Source organism: Polypterus senegalus, chromosome 9 (assembly GCF_016835505.1).
Source record: "Polypterus senegalus isolate Bchr_013 chromosome 9, ASM1683550v1, whole genome shotgun sequence".
NCBI lineage: Eukaryota > Metazoa > Chordata > Cladistia > Polypteriformes > Polypteridae > Polypterus > Polypterus senegalus.
In genome coordinates, this window is record NC_053162.1 from 173,614,207 (window position 1) to 173,635,022 (window position 20,816).

Below are 20,816 nucleotides of genomic sequence, written 5' to 3' on the forward strand. Positions count from 1 at the left end.
ACTTAATTCATTTACCACATGTACACCCCTGCCCCACACACACTTATAATAGCCAATATTCTCATCATTCCGTTCTTACTTTGGGTGAGAATTAAATACATTATTTATTTTTTTTTTTATTATTGCCCATTGGGTACACTGTCATTGGTTTCTAATCCACAGTTTGCTGTTTATATGTGTGTTTATATATAATTTTTTTTTGTGCATGTCAGGTGGATGCCACTGCTTCCAACTTGAACTCCAATGATGCCTTTGTTCTTGTAACTCCGGATGCCTCCTTTTCCTGGTATGGGAAAGGTGCCAGTGATGCAGAGAGAAATGGTACCCAGCAGCTTCTGAGTATTCTAGGAATATCTGCCTCTGAACTCTCTGAAGGTGGAGAGACTGGTAGGTGTCTTCATTTCTTATACCAGCAAAAGGCCAAGAAACCTTTTTAAGAACTTTTTGATTTGAGACATTTAAATCTACATGGAATGTCTTATGGCACCATTCTTAAATCTGACATTTTAAAAATCTTTTTGCTCTATTCATACACTATACTTTACTCTATTTACTTTCAGATCAGTTTTGGGCGGTGTTGGGTGGAAAAGCTAAATACCGTACCTCCACAAGACTGAAGGACAAAATGGACACCCATCCTCCTCGCCTGTTTGCCTGCTCCAATAAGACAGGCCGCTTCATAGTGAGTGTGATGGTTTTTGTTGTTGTGCGTTTTAAATCTGCCTTCCTGCCTCAATTAAATTTTTGTCTTGACTGCTTTTTATGTTTGAGAGTGGTCACAATTGCCAATGTGGCCACTTCGGTGACTTTTTTTATTTTTTTAAGGCTTGGATAACTGTAACCTGCATTTGGTAGGAATAGACAGACTAAATTTCGTGCCATGCACAGACTTTGGAGAGCCCAGTATGTTTGTAGTAAAATGCCAAGCCCATCACTGAGGAATCTGCCATGGCAAAAGAACGTGGTGGAGGGTGTGCTGCATTCATAAGACCTACTATAATCAACAACAACCACCTTTATTTCTAGAGCACATTTTCATATAAATGTAGCTCAAAGTGCTTTAAATGATGAAGAAAGTGGGGGAAAAAAGGCAAATAAGAATTAAAATAAGAGAACACTAATTAACAGAATAAAAGTGAGGTCAGATGGCCAGGGAGGACAGAAAAAAAAAACTCCAGACGGCTGGAGAAAAAATATGCAGGGGTTCCAGGCCATGAGACCGCCCAGCCCCCTCTAGGCATTCTACCTAACGTAAATGATCAGTCCACATTGTATTCAGGGTTCTCATGGAAGGACTTGATGATGACGGTCACGTGGACTTCTGGCCTTTAATCCATCAATGTAGGGACATCACGGTGCTTTGATGTGGTGGTGGTGCAGGTTGCCACCACAGAAAACCAGAAAGAACAGAAGAGGGTAGGGGTTTGGACGGGTTTTGGAGCCACCATGAATAGTAATGATGATTTAATTGAATATACAGAGCATCAGGATTAAATTAAAATGAAGTTATGAGAAAGCCATGTTAAAGTAATGTGTTTTTAGCAGTTTTCTAAAATGTTCCACTGTATCAGCCTGGCGAATTCCTATTGGCAGGCTATTCCAGGTTTTAGGTGCATAACTGCAGAATGCCGCCTCACCACTTTTAACTGCATATGTATTTGATGCTAGAAAAACCATAGAATATTTGTTTATATATCAACACCGGAAGGTTGTTACTATTGGATTTTTATTTATTTAAATCTTAGTTTCCTGGGTTTAATGCTTAGAGGTTTTACTTAATGGATCTCATTTTATTTGATTATTAGATTGAAGAGGTGCCTGGGGAGATGACACAAGATGACTTGGCAACAGATGATGTAATGATTCTTGATACTTGGGAACAAGTAAGTGGTCTGTTTTAACTGTAAGAAAACCTCACGTCCGTGACAGATTTGAGGTTTTGTAGTTCGGTTTTTTCCTTGCTTTTCATAATTTGGTCACTAACCTGTAATACACTGCAAAACAGTTGAGAGCACACATTGCAATACTGATGTGACTGCTTAATGAACGTAGAATATTAGAAATGACTCCTCTGCACCCTGTACCTTGAAGGGAAAGAAGGCCATTTGAACCTATTTTGAAAATGACAATTCTCACGGTCAAGTGTTGAGTGCAAGTGAACACTGTGATGCTCAGATGATTGACAGTTTAATCAGGTTTGGGATTTTTTAACAAGCAGGCTATTTTAACGGGGAGTGTGTTTTTTAATTTAGATTTTGTCAGCACCAAAGGAGACGTAAATTGCTTAACCAAACGCAAGCAATTTTGTATTATTGGGGCAAATATTAGCAAAACTTTTGCCTCCCCGAGTGTAAAAAGCTAAATAATTGCAAACTACTTCCAGTTCCACTTTCTCTTTGATCACGTCTGCCTTTCGTGGAGAATTCAGAACTTCTTACATTAAGTAAAGAACACATTAAAAGCAAATTTTAATTGGCAAATGTTTAGATACTAGAAACTCGTGGACTAGCAACCTCCCTAGTTGGAGGAGGTAATCTAGAAATCAAACCTTTCATTTTGAAGAGTTTGTGCGAAATGTATGAAAGCAAGTTATACCAAGACTTTGAATATGTGAAAGTTAAAATTTGTAACTGTAATGCATATTTGAGTCTGGGCCCATTTCATCTCCATGAACAAGTAAAGAATGATCCAGTAATTAAGATATGTTGGCAGAGATTAAGTTGAAAAATTAGACTATTTTACTACTTGATAAATTTTGAATTAAAATTTGTTATAAATATGGACCTAGTATGCTATGCTTCCAAATACTACTTGTGTGGATTTTCAAGTGTCCCCGAAACCAAATTAAAAAAAATGAAGTGTGCTAAATATGACGCTTACACTGACCAACAATCCTTGCATCAAATGTTGATTTGTGTTTAATGCAAGTACATTCTTTTCATTAAGATTGCATTTACAAGGTGCAGACATTTACTTGTTTTATAATTTCTTAAATTATCAAAAAATTCTTTCTGTAGGGCTCTGCAGCCTCAAAAGTTTAGAAACCTCAATTAGATGAAAACCATTTGAGAGTTTGAAAAATCGTATTACTAAAACCTAACAAAGAAATAATGGCCTTTATAGCATTCCAGTGTGGGTTGTCTGGAATATGAAACTTGGCAGAAGATGTTGGCACACTGATGTGTGAGGTGGGAGCAGAACCTGTGCTCTACAAAAAAATCTGTAAAAGGCTTACCTAGTCTTATTTTTCACCTCTGTTCAGGTATTTGTGTGGATTGGAAATGAAGCCCAGGAAGAAGAGAAGAAAGAGGCCATGGCATCAGGTAATCGGTTGACTTGGAAATGTTCTGCTAGAATTCTGACCCAGACCCACTACCTTCTGATCTTTTTTTTTGGAAATTTACTGGTCTTTTCTCCCCTAATCCGGGGGTTTGTAATGTCATACTCGCTCACAAATTACCTTTCTGTTGTAAATCTTTACATTCTTTTTGTACTCCATATTTCTGGGAATTCAGGGTGCTGAGACAGTTTTTGCACCCCCATCTATGTACAAGCACAAGGAAGTAAAGGGTTATGGTGTGAGGAGCCATTACAGAATTGGAGAATATGAGAGAAGTAAGTATGTATATAGAGATAGAGATTAACTAACAGTAGACTTGAATGGTACACAGACCTGATTTTATACAGAGGATAGTTAGTGTAATACAGCGTTACACATTGGAAGTCGAAATGTCAGATCTAAATACACAATGGGACGTCTGGAACTTTAAAGTACCCCCTTATGACAATGATGTAAGAGTCCAAGACCATGTACAAAAGCTCTTGTGAAGACTTAACAATGTTGGGTCTTGCAACACGATGTATGTGGTACAAGTCAAGGGAGGTGCTGCTTAAGCTTATAACATACTGCTGAGGCCTCACCTGAAGTACTGTTTGTGGTTTTCACAAGATGGTGGTAGAGAGGCCAGAGGAGAGCAACTGAGCGGATTCTGAGCCCTGAGGAGAGTGAAGGAATCTGAGATTAATAGGTCACATGGCTTAAGTTTTGTAATAGTAAAAATTAGTGCAGTGGATCTAAGCTGTTAATTCAAAATGAGCTCAAGAACATTAGGACAAAGATGGAAACTTGTTATGGGTAAACTTTACAGAAATGAAGGACTTGGCAGTATTTTTGTTGGGCTGAGTGTTCAGCTAATGTGTTGTGGTGTTCCAATATTTTTCTTTCGATTCCGACAGCTGTGCGTTACATTGAGACTCACCCAGCCAACAGAGATCCCCGTACGCCAGTTGTGAAGATACAGCAAGGTTTCGAGCCACCAACATTTACTGGATGGTTCCTCGGATGGGACTATGACTACTGGACAGTTGATCCCCTGGAGAGAGCTGTAGCCGACCTGCACATGTAATTTTTCTGGACCCCAAATGGCTATTGCCTTTTTTTTTTTTTCTTTCTTCCCCCTTGTCACCCAGCTGCCTTACCCTGGTGCTTCGATTTGAACCCTGCCAAGACCATTTTGAGGAATGTGGTACAGATTTAAATTATTTCCACAGCAGTGTTTCACAGGATAAGGGCGGGCATCTCTGTTAATCCCAAAAATCCATTTGAAGATCTGAAAAATAGACTTTTTTGTGATTCTTTTTAGATTGTGCTGATTTAAATTTGTGCCTAATCGGTGAGTGGGGGGTACATCTCCAAACAGTGGCATGTCTTAGCCAGCTACTTTCTATGCACTTAGAACTATTCTTTCTTATGAATTGTGGAAAAATGTCCAACAAAGCACTGAACACTTCAGGTTTTTGAGACATGGAGTAGGAGAACCAAGTCTTCCAATTAATAGGAAAGCCATACAACTCATTTTTCACGTATGATCTTTGATCGACTTGTAAACTCTTTAAGCAGCAGAGAAGGTTATCCTGCAAGACCACCTTTGTTTCACTGCTCAAGTTTGCACACTTCAGTTTTGCTAGTGAAGCTTGTTTAACCCAATAAAATATTGTGCTGAATTACATCGCCATTGTGTCTTGTATTTGACCTTCTCGGAGGCGTTGAGTTACCAGCAGTTTGGATCTTTTTAAAGTATTTTTTCTAAAGTGCTCCTGGGAGGGGGACACTGGTGTGGATTTAAACCGTTTACTAACACCTTAACCACTATGGGGCCCAAACTGTGTACCACCTTATCGGAGTAACTTCTTTAAATGTTTTTGATCTGACAGACTCCGGGTTGTGGCTTGTAAATGATGAAAAAGTACTAATGGGTGAGGTGCAGTTTCTGTGGCAGGGTGCAAAACTGCAGTACGTGGTGTGTGTGTTGACCTTCTAGTGTCTACTGGCTTTATACTGCTTAGGGCCGCCACTTCTGATCAATTCCAGTTGAATTTCACGTTTTTAAATAGACAGACTAGGGGGCTCCCTGCTTGCCCACCCCTGGGTTTGGTTTACCGGATATACAATTTAAAGAGTGGTGTTTTCATGGGAATTGTTACATATGCATTATTTTCACTTTAAAAACTTTGGTAAAAACAATATATGTCCTTTATTTCCGGCACCGGGCATAGTTGCATCTTTCTCGCCAGGCATACAATGCTGCTCTCATTGTAAAGGGGGGGCGGCTGAATGCACACTAAGGAGATGCCGTCAGATAATCTGCTGTCTTTCTGCTGCTGGCAAGCTGTCTGTCCTGCTTGTCGTTTTAAGAGCTGGGAGCACATGATGTGTGTCTGTCAAAAGCAATCCAGCAACTGCTAGGTTAGATGTCTGTGGACTGGTTTTAAATGATGGTTCACTGCCTTGTCTCGTGTGACGTTGTAAAAACAATACTTGTCCTTTATTTCCGGCCCCGGGTGTGGCTAAATATGTTTCTTGCAGGACGTATAACGCTGCTCACGTTGTGAAGGGGGGGCAGCTGCTGGCATGCTGCCCATCGATCATTTTAAAGCCTGTACAGCCGCTGTCCTTTTTTTTTTTTTTGCTACTTCGTGTCTCTGCTGCTCTCGTTGGGGGGTGGAAGGTTAGGGTGGCTAAACACACAAAAGAAGCGGTCGGATCATCTGCTGTGAGCTGCGCGTTTTGCTTGTCTAAGAGCTGGGAGCAAGTTAGTGTCTCTCGCGGGACTTCAAATTGTCTTCTGAGAAGATCACATCTCGTCTGCCTCCCCAAGATTTATTTTTTTTTTATATAATAAAGAGATATGGATGCTCTGAAAGAAGTTTGCTGGGGTTAAGAGGGCTGCGTGTTAACATCTTGTTTGCTTGTAAAATGAAACTTGACTGTGTGTGTTTGACTGTCACTCCTGGCTATGTGAAGTGCTCGGAGGTAATCGGCAAGAAGTCCTTGAATTTAACTTGACAGGGTGAAAAGGTTATTCAGCTTGTCTAACATTTTCCAGGAATACCTGCATAAAACTAATCTGGCAAAGACGAGCTTTGATCCATAATGAAAAGAACCATGGCACTCGTACAGACTGTCCATTTTGCTCCTTTCCTCCAGCAATGTTCAGAGAGAAGGGGGAATGAAGGCCACCTTTTCTTACTAATATCTGGGCTGGAGTATAGTTAAATGTGTCCAAGTGCCAAGTAGGTCCAGAGCCATGCTTCCATACCTAAAAGATCTCTTCAGAGGAGCAGGACCTCCCAAAGGCCTGCGTACAGAACCTGTGTTACATGAGGCAAATTGAAGGGTCTACCTTTAACAACTTAACTAATCTAATAGAATTGAGTGCACTTTTGCTATTCTTAAGCCAAGCATTTCATTAGGAACTTCTCATCATTTCATAGTTAGACTGGTCTGTATGATGGACAATTAAGTGGACCTTAGTGATCGCAGGAATGACCAGGATGCTTGGCACAGTTTTCTATTGCCTGTTTAGCTTTATCATCAAACATGACCAGCATTAAAGAGTCAATTTAAATTGCACCATTAGGATGTTAAGAATGACTTGATGATAACGGTGGTCTGGACACTGTCCCCCTCTATCTCGGGTGCTTTTGGTCCTCCAGCTGTGATCTTGTCCTGGTGCTGGTGGCATATGTTTAAGTTTGGAGGGTAGAAGTCTCTGGAAGGGCATAATTTTGAAAGTACTGGAGCTGAGCAGGTCCACAGTTGCCAGTGCCTTTTTCTTTGGACAGGATACAACACCCTTTTATAACTTTAGTATTGCAAATCAATACAGCATGAATATGAATAAATATCTGATTAGAACAAAGTTTGGTATTTTTCTAAACTGAAGCTTTTTTTAATAAGTCGCCTAGCACACTCTAGTGCATGGGTGTCGGACTCCAGTTCTGGAGGGCAGGAGTGGCTGCAGGTTTTCATTCTAACCACTTTCTTCATTAGTGGCCTGTTTTTGCTGCTAATGAACTTCTTTTGCTTTAGTTTTTAATTAACTTGACCCGGGGGGGCCCGCCCTTACTTGTGTGTGTCTCTCTCTCTTTTTTTTTTTTTTTTTTAAATTAGCAGCCAAACAATGAGACGCAACGAGCCACCACGTGAAAAGCTCACTTGTGCCCATCACACAATATCTGCAAATAAGGAAAAGCAAAGGTCTCATTAAGGTTGATCTCTCAGGTCACCGAAACAGTTTGACAAACAGAAAATCAACAGTTTTGGAAATGTCTGCTGTGGCAGAACGAGAGCAGCAACAGACCACAAAATTGAAAAAAACGGGCTTAATCAACAGTAAGAATCGGCTTCTCATTTATAGATTGGTTGGAGTTTGAAATCCCAGTTTAGCTGCTCATCTGTGGGCTCGTTTCACATCTCATTTCTGTTTGGCTGCCATTTCATGAAGAAACAAAATTAATTCAGAGGACTAAATCCTTAAACTGGGCTATTAAAATGAAGGGAGAACTGGTCCATGATTAGGAAAAGGGTCTGAATGAAAAACTGCAGCCCTTCAGGCCTGGAGTTTGACACCCCTGCTCTAGTGTTTTGAAATGGAGGCGAGGGGGGGGTCTGATAACTCCCACACTGGCACCAGTGCCTCTTGGGCTGATGGCATGGAGGTTGCTGCCGGTATTTCTCAGACTTGTTTGTAGTTGATGGGCTATTCAGTGTGACGCCACATAATCTGCTGCTGTAAAACTGCTACAGCAAACCATAATTAATTTAAAAGATTCAGGATTTTCTAATCTCTTTGTAGATTAGATGCCCTGGAAGAGGTCTGAAAGTATGGTTTTATTAAGAGTTTCAATTCCCTTGAGTGGATGAGGCTGGGGATGCACTTTGTTGATCTTTCATACCAGCAGCCATAGCCCCAGATGTGTCACAGGCTGTATTAAAAATACTAGAGATGAAGCAGATTACTGGGAAGTCATGGAGGACTTCATCTTGTGGTGCAGGGACAACAACCTGCAACTCATGCCATCATTAAAAATCCCCTTCATCCACTCCAGGAGGCACTATACTGGAGCACTTTTACCAACCGGCTCATTCCACCATTGCATGCTAAGCACCACCTCTGGGGGTCTTTTCTGCCCACCACTATCCGGCAATTCAGTGCTACCACCTGGGGCACTCATTAATTTTGAAATATCTAAATTTTTTACTTACTTAATCAATTTGATTGTATTTGACCTGCAAGACTGGTTCCTTGTTTACAAATCTGAAATTTCCAGTTGGGATTAAATGACATTTTATTGGCCAACTGAACAGATTGCACTATGCAAGCTTTCAATGCAACTCTTTCTTCAGGCACTTTAATTGGAACCTTCCTTCAGAGGATACATAAAAAAATTTATGAGCTGAGAGAATCGATCCCTGGCCCTGTTTTTAAAAAAGAGGTGGGCCTACTCCAATGTCCTGGCTAAAAAACTGGCCATCATGGCCTCATTCATTTTGTCCCTCAAAAGGGTGAGGGAGAGCATCAGTTAAAAAGTTAGGCACAAACATGGCTGACAACACATCATTCAGATTAATAATGCCCACTGGTGGTGGTTCAAGTGGCACCCCATCATCTATGTAAAACATCAAGTAATTAGAAAAGAGTTATGTTAATGTAATTACTGCTGCCATTTGTGTAGCGAGGTCACCAGAACTGGCCATTTGGGCTTTACAGCCTGAGAAAGACATCGCTGAAGCTTTTCAAAGTGTAAAAGCTGCATATGAAACAGATCTGATAAGAGAAGTGGAGTCAACGCAGAGCTCCGAGAGATTTTCAGGACCATACTGAAATGACTCCATCAGCCAAAAACTTAATTTGAGAATTCCCCTCACTAACAATGCAAGAGGTGAGCCTAGCTTTTAGGAAACATGAACTCGAACACCTAAAATAAAAAAAAACAAATCTTCAAAAGGAGACAATTGATATGTCCTGTATTGTTTCTAATATAATTATTATAATAGCAATAATTCACTGAAATGCTAATCAACATTGGCCTTCCAGATCTTTACTGGTTTAGAAGTTTCTTGGTACTCCAGTTCATGTCCAGGTGTCTCAACACTTGCAGATTTTTCCTAACAAATCCTTAATTTCATTAAAACGGAATCCTTTAATTGTTTGAAGCAAAGCTAAATGGCTTATATTTTTCCTGTTAGAGATTATAAAGAATACATTAAAAAGTCATAATACATTTACACGGTCACATTTGCTGTACAATAGCTCAATGTTTAAAAAAGTTTTAGTTAGTAAAAAAAGGTAAAAATTTAAAAACAAAAATGATTCACCACCAGCATGCAGTTAAAGTCACGGGTTGTATCAAATTATTAAGAACAAACAGTAGTGACACAGTTTAGTTCAGGGTCTGTTAGCAGAAATAGGCCCTGCTCGCCCATTTCAGAATACAACGGACTCCCCAAGAACACTTTGGCCAATACTCTGTACTTTACATATTGAATTACCAAAGCAAGCAGCGACGCGTTAGCCAGTCACTGTTGGAGAACACGTCAGTACTTCAGCTCACTTCCTGGATCCCATGAAGCCTTGCAGCATGTCAATAGGCAGAGGGAAGATGATGGTAGAATTCTTCTCTGCTGCAATGGTGTTGAGTGTCTGCAGGTAACGCAGCTGTATTGCGGATGGCGATTCTGCAATGACCATGGAGGCCTCTTTTAGAGCTCTTGATGCGTTCATCTCTCCTTCTGCTGCAATCACCTAGTGCCAAAGAAGAAACAGGCAAAGTCACAACTAATTTTGGTAAAGGAACTACCAGAGTGAAGGAAAAGCAAATGGAGATAGGAGAAAAGTGTGCCATCTGCAGACAAGATTGGTAAAAGAAAAATGTTAGGACCAGCTTCACTCCTAAGAAGCTGAAACTCACTGAGCAATTTGCAAATGCCAAGTCAAAACACAACAGTACCTCCAAAAAGGTAAATACAACACATTCCAAAAAAAGTTTATTCTACACCGCCCTCCTTTGAGAAAAAAAACGAGCCGACCAGAGTTATAAAACTGAAGGCAGAGGCACTCGCTCGGGCACAAGGACCATCCAAGAGGCCAAAGCCTACACAAGAGTAGAGCACCTTATTGAGAATGTTCGCCACAAATTTAGACACTTCGGAAGGGAGGGGGTTGGGGGGGCAATGAGGTTCACACAGGACTAAGAAAAAACAAAAAAAAAACCCCTGTAGTCTTACTTTTGCCCGGGCCTCACGAGATGCCTCCGCTTCTGCTGCCATGGCCCTCTGTAGTTGCAAAGGCAGTTTGACATCTTTTATTTCCACTCTTTCCACTTTAATGCCCCAGGCATCTGTTGCATCATCCAAAGTGGACTGAAAAGGGAAGAGAATGATGCCAGGTTAGTAAATGACCCTTTCACTCACATGATACGCTTGCTTGTTGTCTTCAGCATACATTTTCCAGCAACTGACCACTTTAGGTCACTCAACTGCACTTTGGCTAGGGCAGATTGTTAATGTCACATGTGAAGCTCCATTTTACTTAGGTTAATGAAAATTCAATTTTGAATATTAATAAAATAACTCCATCACTGCATTTATCCTGAATGTACCTTCCACCCCATAAAGTCAACAGTTTCTCCCTGCTCAGGACACCCAGAGATTAGTTTTATCAGAACTGTTTGCTGCAGTATGGAACATGACAGGCTGGTTTTCATGAAGATTTCAGCCAAATAAAGACTCCTAAAATCAGGATACAAATGGGTGTTGCTAACCAGCATCACCTCACTCTTGCCTTTTCCTTTACGATTCACTCCTCAATATTCTCTGTATTTGCCAAGTACTTGTGAAACATCTACCAAAAAACCCACTCCGATATAGGCCACACGCATACAATCCACCCAATCCCACCTGACAGAAGTGGGAATGGCCTCCCCTCCAATACCTGCATGCTATGTGCAATCTCCTCTCGATCAGACAGGATCTCCGACAGGTTCTTCGTTCCCAGCACATTCCGTAGGGTAGTCTGTGCCAATAATCGTGTTGCTGCGTCTGCATTAGTGATGTTGGCTACTGCCAGGGTGGCATTCTGTACACGGTAATAAACTACACCATCCACACTGACAGTGACAGAGTCTTTTGTAAGCACCTGTTGAGTAAAACCACAGGACACGTGAGACTCAGGGGGTGCGAATCAACATATTTTGCTAAATGTGCCCTTTGGAAAACAAGTGAGGCAAAACAGCAAATGGTGTAATATATGTAAACACACACACTAAACCAACCTGCCCCACCCCACCCCACCCCAACATTTGCATGAAAACCTACCACACTACTTTCATGCCCTACAACAAAGGCAAGAGTTGCTTAACTGAATTAACTTTATACATTAGTTTCTCTGGCAAAACACTTGATGTGACCAACACTTGTTTAGAATGTTAGCAGTTAACCTTTTGTGCTAAACTCACTCATCTACTTTTTTGGTCACCGTATCTAGACCACTTCCACCACATAGATACACAATGGCCAACTACTGTAGACTCCACTGCACAGCATGAAAAACGAGGCCACAAGTGATTGTCTTCTAAAAGCAACATCTTAATTCAATCATTTAATTTACATGTGCAACAGTCAACTCTGGTCCTGACACACCAGTGTGGCGAAAAGTTGTATTTACTAGTTGCATGTACTTCAGAGGTCAGTTGTTGCATTCAATTTTGGGCCATCTAAATGGCTTTGCATCTTCTTGCAACCAATCTTTAATCAGAGATCAAGGCCTGCCATAAAATAAAAGTCTTGTTTGATCATTATTCATTTCTGGCTATGTGCATCATTTTCCTAAGATACTATATTTGTACCATATTTTCCTTTGTTCAAGAATAGGATTACAAATGTTTTAGTATTTTTAATAAAAGTAAAATACACCACAAGTGATTTATATACTCTTTACCAATTTAAACAGCAATGTAATTTGAATTTAAATTTTCTCTAAAATGTTAATGTCCACATTTGCACTTCTATTAAAGATTCTGCAAACTTGCCTTAAATTCTTTCAAAAAACAAACAATGAAAGCAAAAGGACTTTATGGGAATTTTAGATCCATGGAGGGTGGGATAGTAGCTAAGGCATTGAACTTCAAACCCTCAGCTTGTGGGTTCAAATCCTGCTACTGACACCGCATGACCATGAGAAAGCCACTTCACCTCTGCTCCAAAAACAAAGCATTGGAGATATAATGTAACCGGTTAGTTTCAAGTTACCATGGATAAGGGTGAATATACTGAATGAGTACTGAATTAGCACCCAATTCTTAAGACTGGCAGCCTTTTCCCCCTAAATGACAGCCCTATAAATAAAGAGAAGTTTGCCAGTCATGTCCCAATGATATCCTTGATTGACTGAAGCTCTCTTTATTAGTGTGTACAGTCCTAGTCTCCTTCATACTATTTCATGTTTGAGCAATGTTTAAGAAATCCAATTCTGAATTAGACTTCTCTTCAACCAACTCTATCTATATATATATATATATATATATATATATCTCTATCTATCTATATATATATATATATATATATATATATATATATATATATATATATATATATATATATATATCTATATATCTATATCTATATCTATATATACACATACACACACACACACACACACAGAGTACAGGCCAAAAGTTTGGACACCCCTCCTCATTCAATGTGTTTTCTTTATTTTCATGACCATTTACATTGGTAGATTCTCACTGAAGGCATCAAAACTATGAATGAACACATGTGGAGTTATGTACTAAACAAAAAAAGGTGAAATAACTGAAAACATGTTTTATATTCTAGTTTCTTCAAAATAGCCACCCTTTGCTCCGATTACTGCTTTGCACACTCTTGCCATTCTCTCGATGAGCTTCAACAGCTTCACCTGAAATGGTTTTCCAACAGTCTTGAAGGAGTTCCCAGAGGTGTTTAGCACTTGTTGGCCCCTTTGCCTTCACTCTGCGGTCCAGCTCACCCCAAACCATCTCGATTGGGTTCAGGTCCGGTGACTGTGGAGGCCAGGTCATCTGCCGCAGCACTCCATCACTCTCCTTCTTGGTCAAATAGCCCTTACACAGCCTGGAGGTGTGTTTGTGGTCATTGTCCTGTTGAAAAATAAATGATCGTCCAACTAACCTGACTTCTGCACAACACAACTGCTGGTCCCAACCCCATTGATAAAGCAAGAAATTCCACTAAATAACCCAGATAAGGCACACCTGTGAAGTGACAACCATTTCAGGTGACTACCTGTTGAAGCTCATCGAGAGAATGGCAAGAGTGTGTAAAGCAGTAATCAGAGCAAAGGGTGGCTATTTTGAAGAAACTAGAATATAAAACATGTTTTCAGTTATTTCACCTTTTTTTGTTCAGTACATAACTCCACGTGTGTTCATTCATAGTTTTGATGCCTTCAGTGAGAATCTACAAATGTAAATGGTCATGAAAATAAAGAAAACACATTGAATGAGGAGGGGTGTCCAAACTTTTGGCCTGTACTGTGTGTGTGTGTATATATATATATATATATATATATATATATATATATATATATATATATATCTATATATATCTTAATGATCAGTCATAAATTGTAACTTTCCTTCCAGGTATGTATACATCAGTTCTCCTGGTATTTCTAGTTTAAACCTACTTATGATTTCACATTTTGTTTTTTCTACATCACAACACCACACACACTTCAGTATTCTAGACATGACTGATTGTGATGAAGGGACAGATTTTCGATTAAAAATATGGCCGGTTAAAGGCACGAGTCACATTCTAAATGTTTACAATAAAATGTTCACCCCAGGGGACCTGGAAACCGCTTTTACGCCCTCTTACATGATAAGAATAAAGACAATTATCATCCTTTTCATTTTGTTTTGCCAGTTTAAAAAAAAAAAAAAAGACTTACCTCTTGTGGGGGAATATCAAAGCTTATGGTACGCATGTCCACCTTAACAAAACTGTCAGTGCATGGCAGGACAAAGAAGAGGCCTAAAGGACAAGAAATTCAAAATTTAAGAGAGTGAAACAAAATTTCATCACTTGCAACACTGAGAAAGATATTACAAAATTGATCCACAAGCGGACGGCACGGTGGCGCAGTGGGTAGCACTGCTGCCTCGCAGTTAGGACACCTGGGTTCGCTTCCTGGGTCCTCCCTGCGTGGAGTTTGCATGTTCTCCCCGTGTCTGCGTGGGTTTCCTCCCACAGTCCAAAGACATGCAGGTTAGGTGGATTGGCGATTCTACATTGGCCCGTGTGTGTGTGCGTGTGTGTGCCCTGCGGTGGGCCAGCACCCTGTCCGGGATTGGTTCCTGCCTTGTGCCCTGTGTTGGCTGGGATTGGCTCCAGCAGACCCCCCGTGACCCTGTGTTTGGATTCAGCAGGTTGGATAATGGATTGATGGATGGATGGATGGATGGATGATCCACAAGCATCAACCGACAATTTAACCCCTTAATTCCGAAACACATGACTGTATAGAAATGAAAGTATAGTATATTTGTATAGAACTGGTTCCTTTGCCCCAATAACACAATATAAAAACACACCTACCAGTCTACAAAGTAATCTACTGTACAAGGCCCTGCCTCAAAATTATGATCTTGGGCAAAATACTCACCGCGTCTCAGCTGCGGGGATGGAAGTAGTCCTAGATTACAATTCTAACTTTTGTAAAGTCTCAAATGACAACAGTGGGGGGAAAAACAAAAACAGAATAACTGCATTTAAACCAAAAGAGGCAGCCAATTCAAACACTGACCCCGCTACTAGAAACCCTATTCGGTTTAAAAACCCTTGTGCAGTTGATATTAATGTCTTAAACGGAAAATCTCCATTTATAAGAACTGTAGGTTGGCATCACCTTGCACTTGTGATTAAACATTAAATTGCACTGCAGAATACATAAAAGACGACAGTCGTACCTGGTCCTTTTGCTCCACCTGGCAGGATGCGTCCCAAGCGAAAAATAATGGCACGTTCATACTCCTTCACGATCTGGTTTAAAAAAAAAAACAACAACAACAATTGTATAACATTTCTGATCACGTCATTTCTAGTCTGGTTGATTTCAAAATCCTGCAGTGCACCTGCTGGAATGTAATTCAACTAGATAAGAGTTTACCTTTGTGAGACTGAACCTTCAGTCTTCCTCATTTATATCCTAATCCTGACAAACTAAAAACATGATTGAGTATTTGCCTTTTATCAAGATCAAAAAAAAATCATTAAGGGAGATGAAAAAAATCTGAAAAACAATACTGTTTTTACATTTTCTCACAGGAAATTCGGCTGGGTTTGCTAGAGATCCTACATATTGCTTCTGTTGGCTAGTGATTGGTAGCAACTACCTCAACATGACAAACTACACCATAATAAATTAGCCGCACAGGACAGAGTCTACATGGACAGGACTAGTTCTGGGGTTTTTACCTTGATGCACATCCAAATGGAGAGTGGAAGTGTGAGAAGTGTTAATAGGAACGAGAAGAAGACCAGAAGCCAGCCACAACATCCAATACCTTCATTGACTTCCTCTACAAAAGAAAACATTAAATAAATTACTATTGTTTATAAAATAAATAAATACATTTTGGTCGAGTGTCGCTAGGCTTTGTGCCCTAAGAACCAAGGTACCCGAACTATTCTATAAAACATTTCAGTATTTTTTTTTTTTATCGCTCTGATGCTGATCATTCTGATCATAAAGTAGGTCATTACAATAGCAATTAATGAAAAGAATTCCAAATTAAATTGCAGAATTACAATATTTGAGGGTTCTTCTAGAGCAGCGTTTCCCAGCCTCGGTCCTGTGGCTGCAGGTTTTTGTTCCCACCAGCTTCCGTTTTTAATTGGACTCCTGGGCTAATTAAGTGAAGTAAGTTAATTCCCAAGTTCTGTGTTTTGGGAACGCGGTGGTGTGCTGGGGTGGCAGCATAAAGATGAAAGACGCCTCACACCTGGACAAATGAGTGAGGTGAGGAAGGCAGGCTCTATTGTAGGCACGGAGCTGGACAGTCTGACATCCGTGGCGGAGCGACGGGCGCTGAGCAGACTCCTGTCAGTCATGGAGAATCCACTGCATCCACTGAACAGGATCATCTCCAGACAGAGGAGCAGCTTCAGAGACAGACTGCTGTCACCGTCCTGCTCCACTGACAGACTGAGGAGACCCCACACTACAAGACTCTTCAATTCCACCCAGGTGGGGTAAACGTTAACATTATTCAAAGTTATTGTCTGCTTTTACATGCATTTTTATCACTCTTTAATTTAATATTGTTTTTTGTATCAGTATACTGCTGCTGGATTATGTGAATTTCCCCTTGGGATTAATAAAGTATCTATCAATATAGAAATTAGAAAACTAAAGCTTGGTAAAAAAAAAATTTAAAAAAATATCAAAAATGTACCAAGCAGTTAGATGGGAATAATGTATTTTTTACTTTTTAACACTATTTTCATTGTGATTTTCATTCTACTTTTCCAGGTGTTCCAATTGTTTAATGAATCCATTATTTACTAATTGGTGGGTCTGACGCTAAAGCAGCTGCACCCTTTGATTATTCAGCGTTGTTTGCCAGCGTGTCTGTTCTGCTCATTTTTAATTGTCATTAATAAGATACAACGAAGGGGAAAAAACTGCAAAATATAACAAAATCAACCAAAGACTTAAGCATTTAAATCGATAGCAAAAGCAGAAATATTTCTAAATGTCTCATAAATGTAAAAATCATGCTGCTGTGCTTTTCTGAATGTAGAATAAAAGACAAATAATAGCAGCTCATTAAACGAGATCAGAATTATCAGGTGTAGTCAGCGATTAGAAATCTGGTTGGAACAAATCAGAACAATTTGTAATTCAGCTTAGCAGTATTACAAATCAAAAAATATAACGCAGAACATCAATTGAATAGGATTTAATCTCTTACATGTATCGTCTGCTGATCTTTCTACTTTTCAAATTTGAATACATGATTTTACAAGACAAACTCCCTTTGGTTATCAGATCAATAATCAACCTAGGAATGTAAATCTGGCTTTTGTGCTCCAGAAGACATTAAAAGCCTGTGAAAACAAACGGCATGTGTCTGTGACTGATAAACAGAATGCGTCTGGGATGGCAGATCAGCAAAGTCTAAGGACAATTCTGGTTTACAATTAACGCAGGGTGCTTTAAAATTGCTTCTGTCTGCACCACTCATCTTACATAAAAGGAGAAAGTTTTACAATGTCTTTGGTAAGCCGTATACAGTAATTAATTTACATGTAGATCCGCTGGAAAGACAAAAGAACAATGCAATTAGTGTATTGTGTTACTGTGGAATGGAAAACACTCACACACAAAGAATCTACACAATTTTAACCCAAACTGGATGGTTTACACACACAAACACCCAACAGGTATAATAAAACTAACATGAAATATTTGATAACAGACCACCCATTCTATGTACACGTTTTTCAAAGAGAAGATTCATGGAAAGGCTCTTTTCTGTTGTACCTCAGAGAAAACAATGGTGCCTACATGATTATTTGCCCCCCACCTCACTTTAATGTTAGAGAACAACAAAAAAAAAGTGTTACACAAACAGCATTCTTATGGATATACTGTATTTGTAGTGGCTTCATACATTCCTAAGATGTGGAGTTTATGTCTTCAAATGGTTTGTGTATAGGAGTGTTTGATTACAATACTTCATGCTGAATGTGGCTTTTTTTTTTAACCCCTTCTTCAGTCCCCAGTAGTTGCTTTCAGTTGGACTACAGATTAATAAATACACACAGTAGTGACGGCAGCACTTCTGCATCTCAGGGTTGCCAAGACAGGTCTATCCTGGCAGCACTGGGCCCAAAACAGGAACCATTAATGGACAACATATTAGAAACCACCAAATGGGTAAGACTGTCAGAGTCTGATACTGCATTAACATGCTACTGGACTGAAGGGACATTTGTACGTTGTAGGACATTCACATGAAGTTTCCAAAGCCAGTGCAGACCTTTCACCCCTGTCAACTGAACAAAGTTTAAACATAAAATTTGTTCAGCAAAAAAATGGCATTTTTTGTGGTCAAATTTCATTTGGGGCATCAATACACCTTTTGATCATTTTACATTGCTCTTTAAATTTCCACACCCACTTTTTTGGCGGAACAGAGCAAGTGACCAATCAGAAGTGATTGTATTCTTCCAAATATCTGAACAGAAAGCCAAATGAATGCACTGAGACGGGAAGGTGAAATGCCACAAGTCAGAGACAGCATGGGAACACAACGCAATCACCTGATGCAACAATACTGCCATGACCTCAGGTCTTAAGACTCGTGCAATCCACTTCCTGAATTCTCTTTCAGTCTCTAAAGCATTAACATATTTTGCGGACATCTTTATACAATACTCAGGACACAATTGATTACACTTCATTTGTTTTTTCCGGTGAAGTGACTTGCACTAAAGGAAGACGACAAACTTGCTACAACGTTCTTCGGCTGAACAGACCCGCGGTCTGTACTGTACAATATCCCATAACGTTCACATCTCGCCAACTACAATTCCATTAAACGAATTACCGAATGTGCAAAATTTTCCAAGCAGTCTTCCAGTGGCTGGATAAATAGGGGTTTTACTTACTGAGCTGTGTATAAATAAATATGGAGAATGCGGCGTAGCCCAAACTGTTAGCGAACCTCCATGCACACGCCTTGCCCCCCCCCGTTCACTTGGAAGTCTGCGGTGTGAAACGGATAACTGAAGCAAAGTGACGGGACATCTCCCAATTCGGACTTTTGAGGGTGAAAACGCTTTTAAACGGGTAGTCCGATCGTGTCGGTTCCATCGTTTCTTTCGACATGTCCATCACTGTTTAACTCCCCTGCCCTAAACGAACAGGACCCACGAAAGCAACTGAATTGATGAATTGGAAAAAGAGAAAAAAAATGCACAAAACGAACTAAGCGTGGGTTTGCAGAGTAAAACACGCGGTGTTGATTGGTGCTATAAGCGACACAAGATGGGCTAATCCAGCGGACCTCCATCGTCAGTGATAGCCCTTTCGATCCAGTCCCTCCCTCTTCTCTCTCAGGGTCGCTTGATGGGCGGGTTTCCAGGTTAGCTTATTTTAAGCAGTACCGTATGTGGGTTAAATGTCACAAAAGCAAAAAAAATGACCAATAGCACAAAGAAGTGATCTGCACTTTCTAAAATGATCTCATTTACATAAAAGGGGCACCTCGACATTTAAAAGCCACCAGAAGGTAACCCTTTCCTCCAAGGCACTGTGCTGTTGGAAAAATCTCCCCACCGACCGTTATTTAGACAGTAAAGCAGGCACCAAACATATGTATTCCAAACCGCTGCAAGTTTTATTCATTTATTTTTTTAGCGAGGTGGGCTATTTTTACTACGACATTCCGGCAAGGCGGAGATTCAACAGACTGTCGCAGCTGCTAGGAGGCCCAACTACGGAGAAATAAGCAAGCCCCCCGCATCTCCAAAAAAGGGCAAAAAAAGCAGGTCGTGCAGGGGCTGCGAGGGTCCTTTTAACGCTCCCAAAGGATCCCGTTAATAAACAGTAGGAGGCCGTAAGTTCGTGCAGGATGCCGAAGCCCATACACCATTTTGAAAGCGGGCTCGGGCGGAGAACGAAGGGGCGGGTGGCGTGGCTCACGTGCCCGCCCAAACAAACCCCCGTCTGCGAAGTTCTTCAGCACGAGTTACGATCCTCCAAGAACCGACGTGAGGTTCACGTAGACGCGACTGGAGCCTTCCCAACCAACTGTGAAGAGTTCCGCCTTGTCGAACTTTTTTGAAGAAAAGGCGCCGCCGAGGGGTTTTGGGGGAGTGTGCGCTCACAAATTCTGTGCCTCCGCTCATCGCATCCGTAAGCACATTAAAAAGGCCCTTAGCAATACGTTCACTATGCACTCGCCTCCTAAGTAATCTTTAAAACTTTAAATCGACACGCAACGTCTAAATGTTCTAAGCACAGTTAGCTTACTCTGAAACTGCCCCCCGAGTTTTTCGTTTACTTTTTTTTTTTTTCTTGTAACTCTTTGTTTTCCCTTTTCTTTAAACCCCCCTCATAGTCCCCCTTTCTCCTGGTCGTCCATACCTTCGCCTACTGTCTGCATCCGCAGAGGCTTCATCTCTTGCTTCTGTCTTGCTTCCATTATAACCACTTCTTACCATCGACTTCACCAACACATCAAACTCACGCGAACTGTACGGTGCTCATAAACAGACAGAATCTGACCACGCCCCCTGACGAAAGGACCGCCTCGCTAGCGAAACGTCCTGAGCCCGCCCACTCGGGCTATGGGTCTACGATGCTGGAGCTGGAATGCCCTGTTAATGCTTCATATAAACATTCAAATCACCGTTCTCGTAAGTTTTTAAATGTGGTAACATGTCGTAAGAACGCCCCACG

At 40.5% G+C, this 20,816-nt stretch overlaps 2 protein-coding genes across 4 annotated transcripts in view; one reads left to right on the plus strand and one right to left on the minus strand.

Annotated features, from left to right (window-relative positions):
- LOC120536006 (gelsolin-like) overlaps window positions 1-5,009 on the plus strand; it is a 30,728-nt gene extending 25,719 nt beyond the window's left edge. For all 3 annotated transcript variants that reach the window (XM_039764283.1, XM_039764285.1, XM_039764284.1), the window contains 5 exons: window positions 213-387; window positions 561-682; window positions 1,806-1,883; window positions 3,263-3,323; window positions 4,237-5,009. In XM_039764283.1, the coding sequence (XP_039620217.1) occupies window positions 213-387; window positions 561-682; window positions 1,806-1,883; window positions 3,263-3,323; window positions 4,237-4,406 (606 nt within the window). In that variant the 3' untranslated portion in view covers window positions 4,407-5,009. The remainder of the gene's footprint in view (window positions 1-212; window positions 388-560; window positions 683-1,805; window positions 1,884-3,262; window positions 3,324-4,236) is intronic.
- A 4,274-nt stretch (window positions 5,010-9,283) lies between these two features.
- On the minus strand, window positions 9,284-20,649 carry stom (stomatin). The gene is made up of 7 exons (XM_039764286.1): window positions 20,502-20,649; window positions 15,821-15,924; window positions 15,313-15,385; window positions 14,295-14,377; window positions 11,277-11,480; window positions 10,571-10,705; window positions 9,284-10,088 (listed from the first exon to the last, which is right to left on the minus strand). The coding sequence occupies exons 1-7, from the start codon at window positions 20,557-20,559 to the stop codon at window positions 9,894-9,896; spliced, it is 852 nt and encodes a 283-aa protein (XP_039620220.1). The 5' UTR covers window positions 20,560-20,649; the 3' UTR covers window positions 9,284-9,893.
- Window positions 20,650-20,816: the final 167 nt, after the last annotated feature.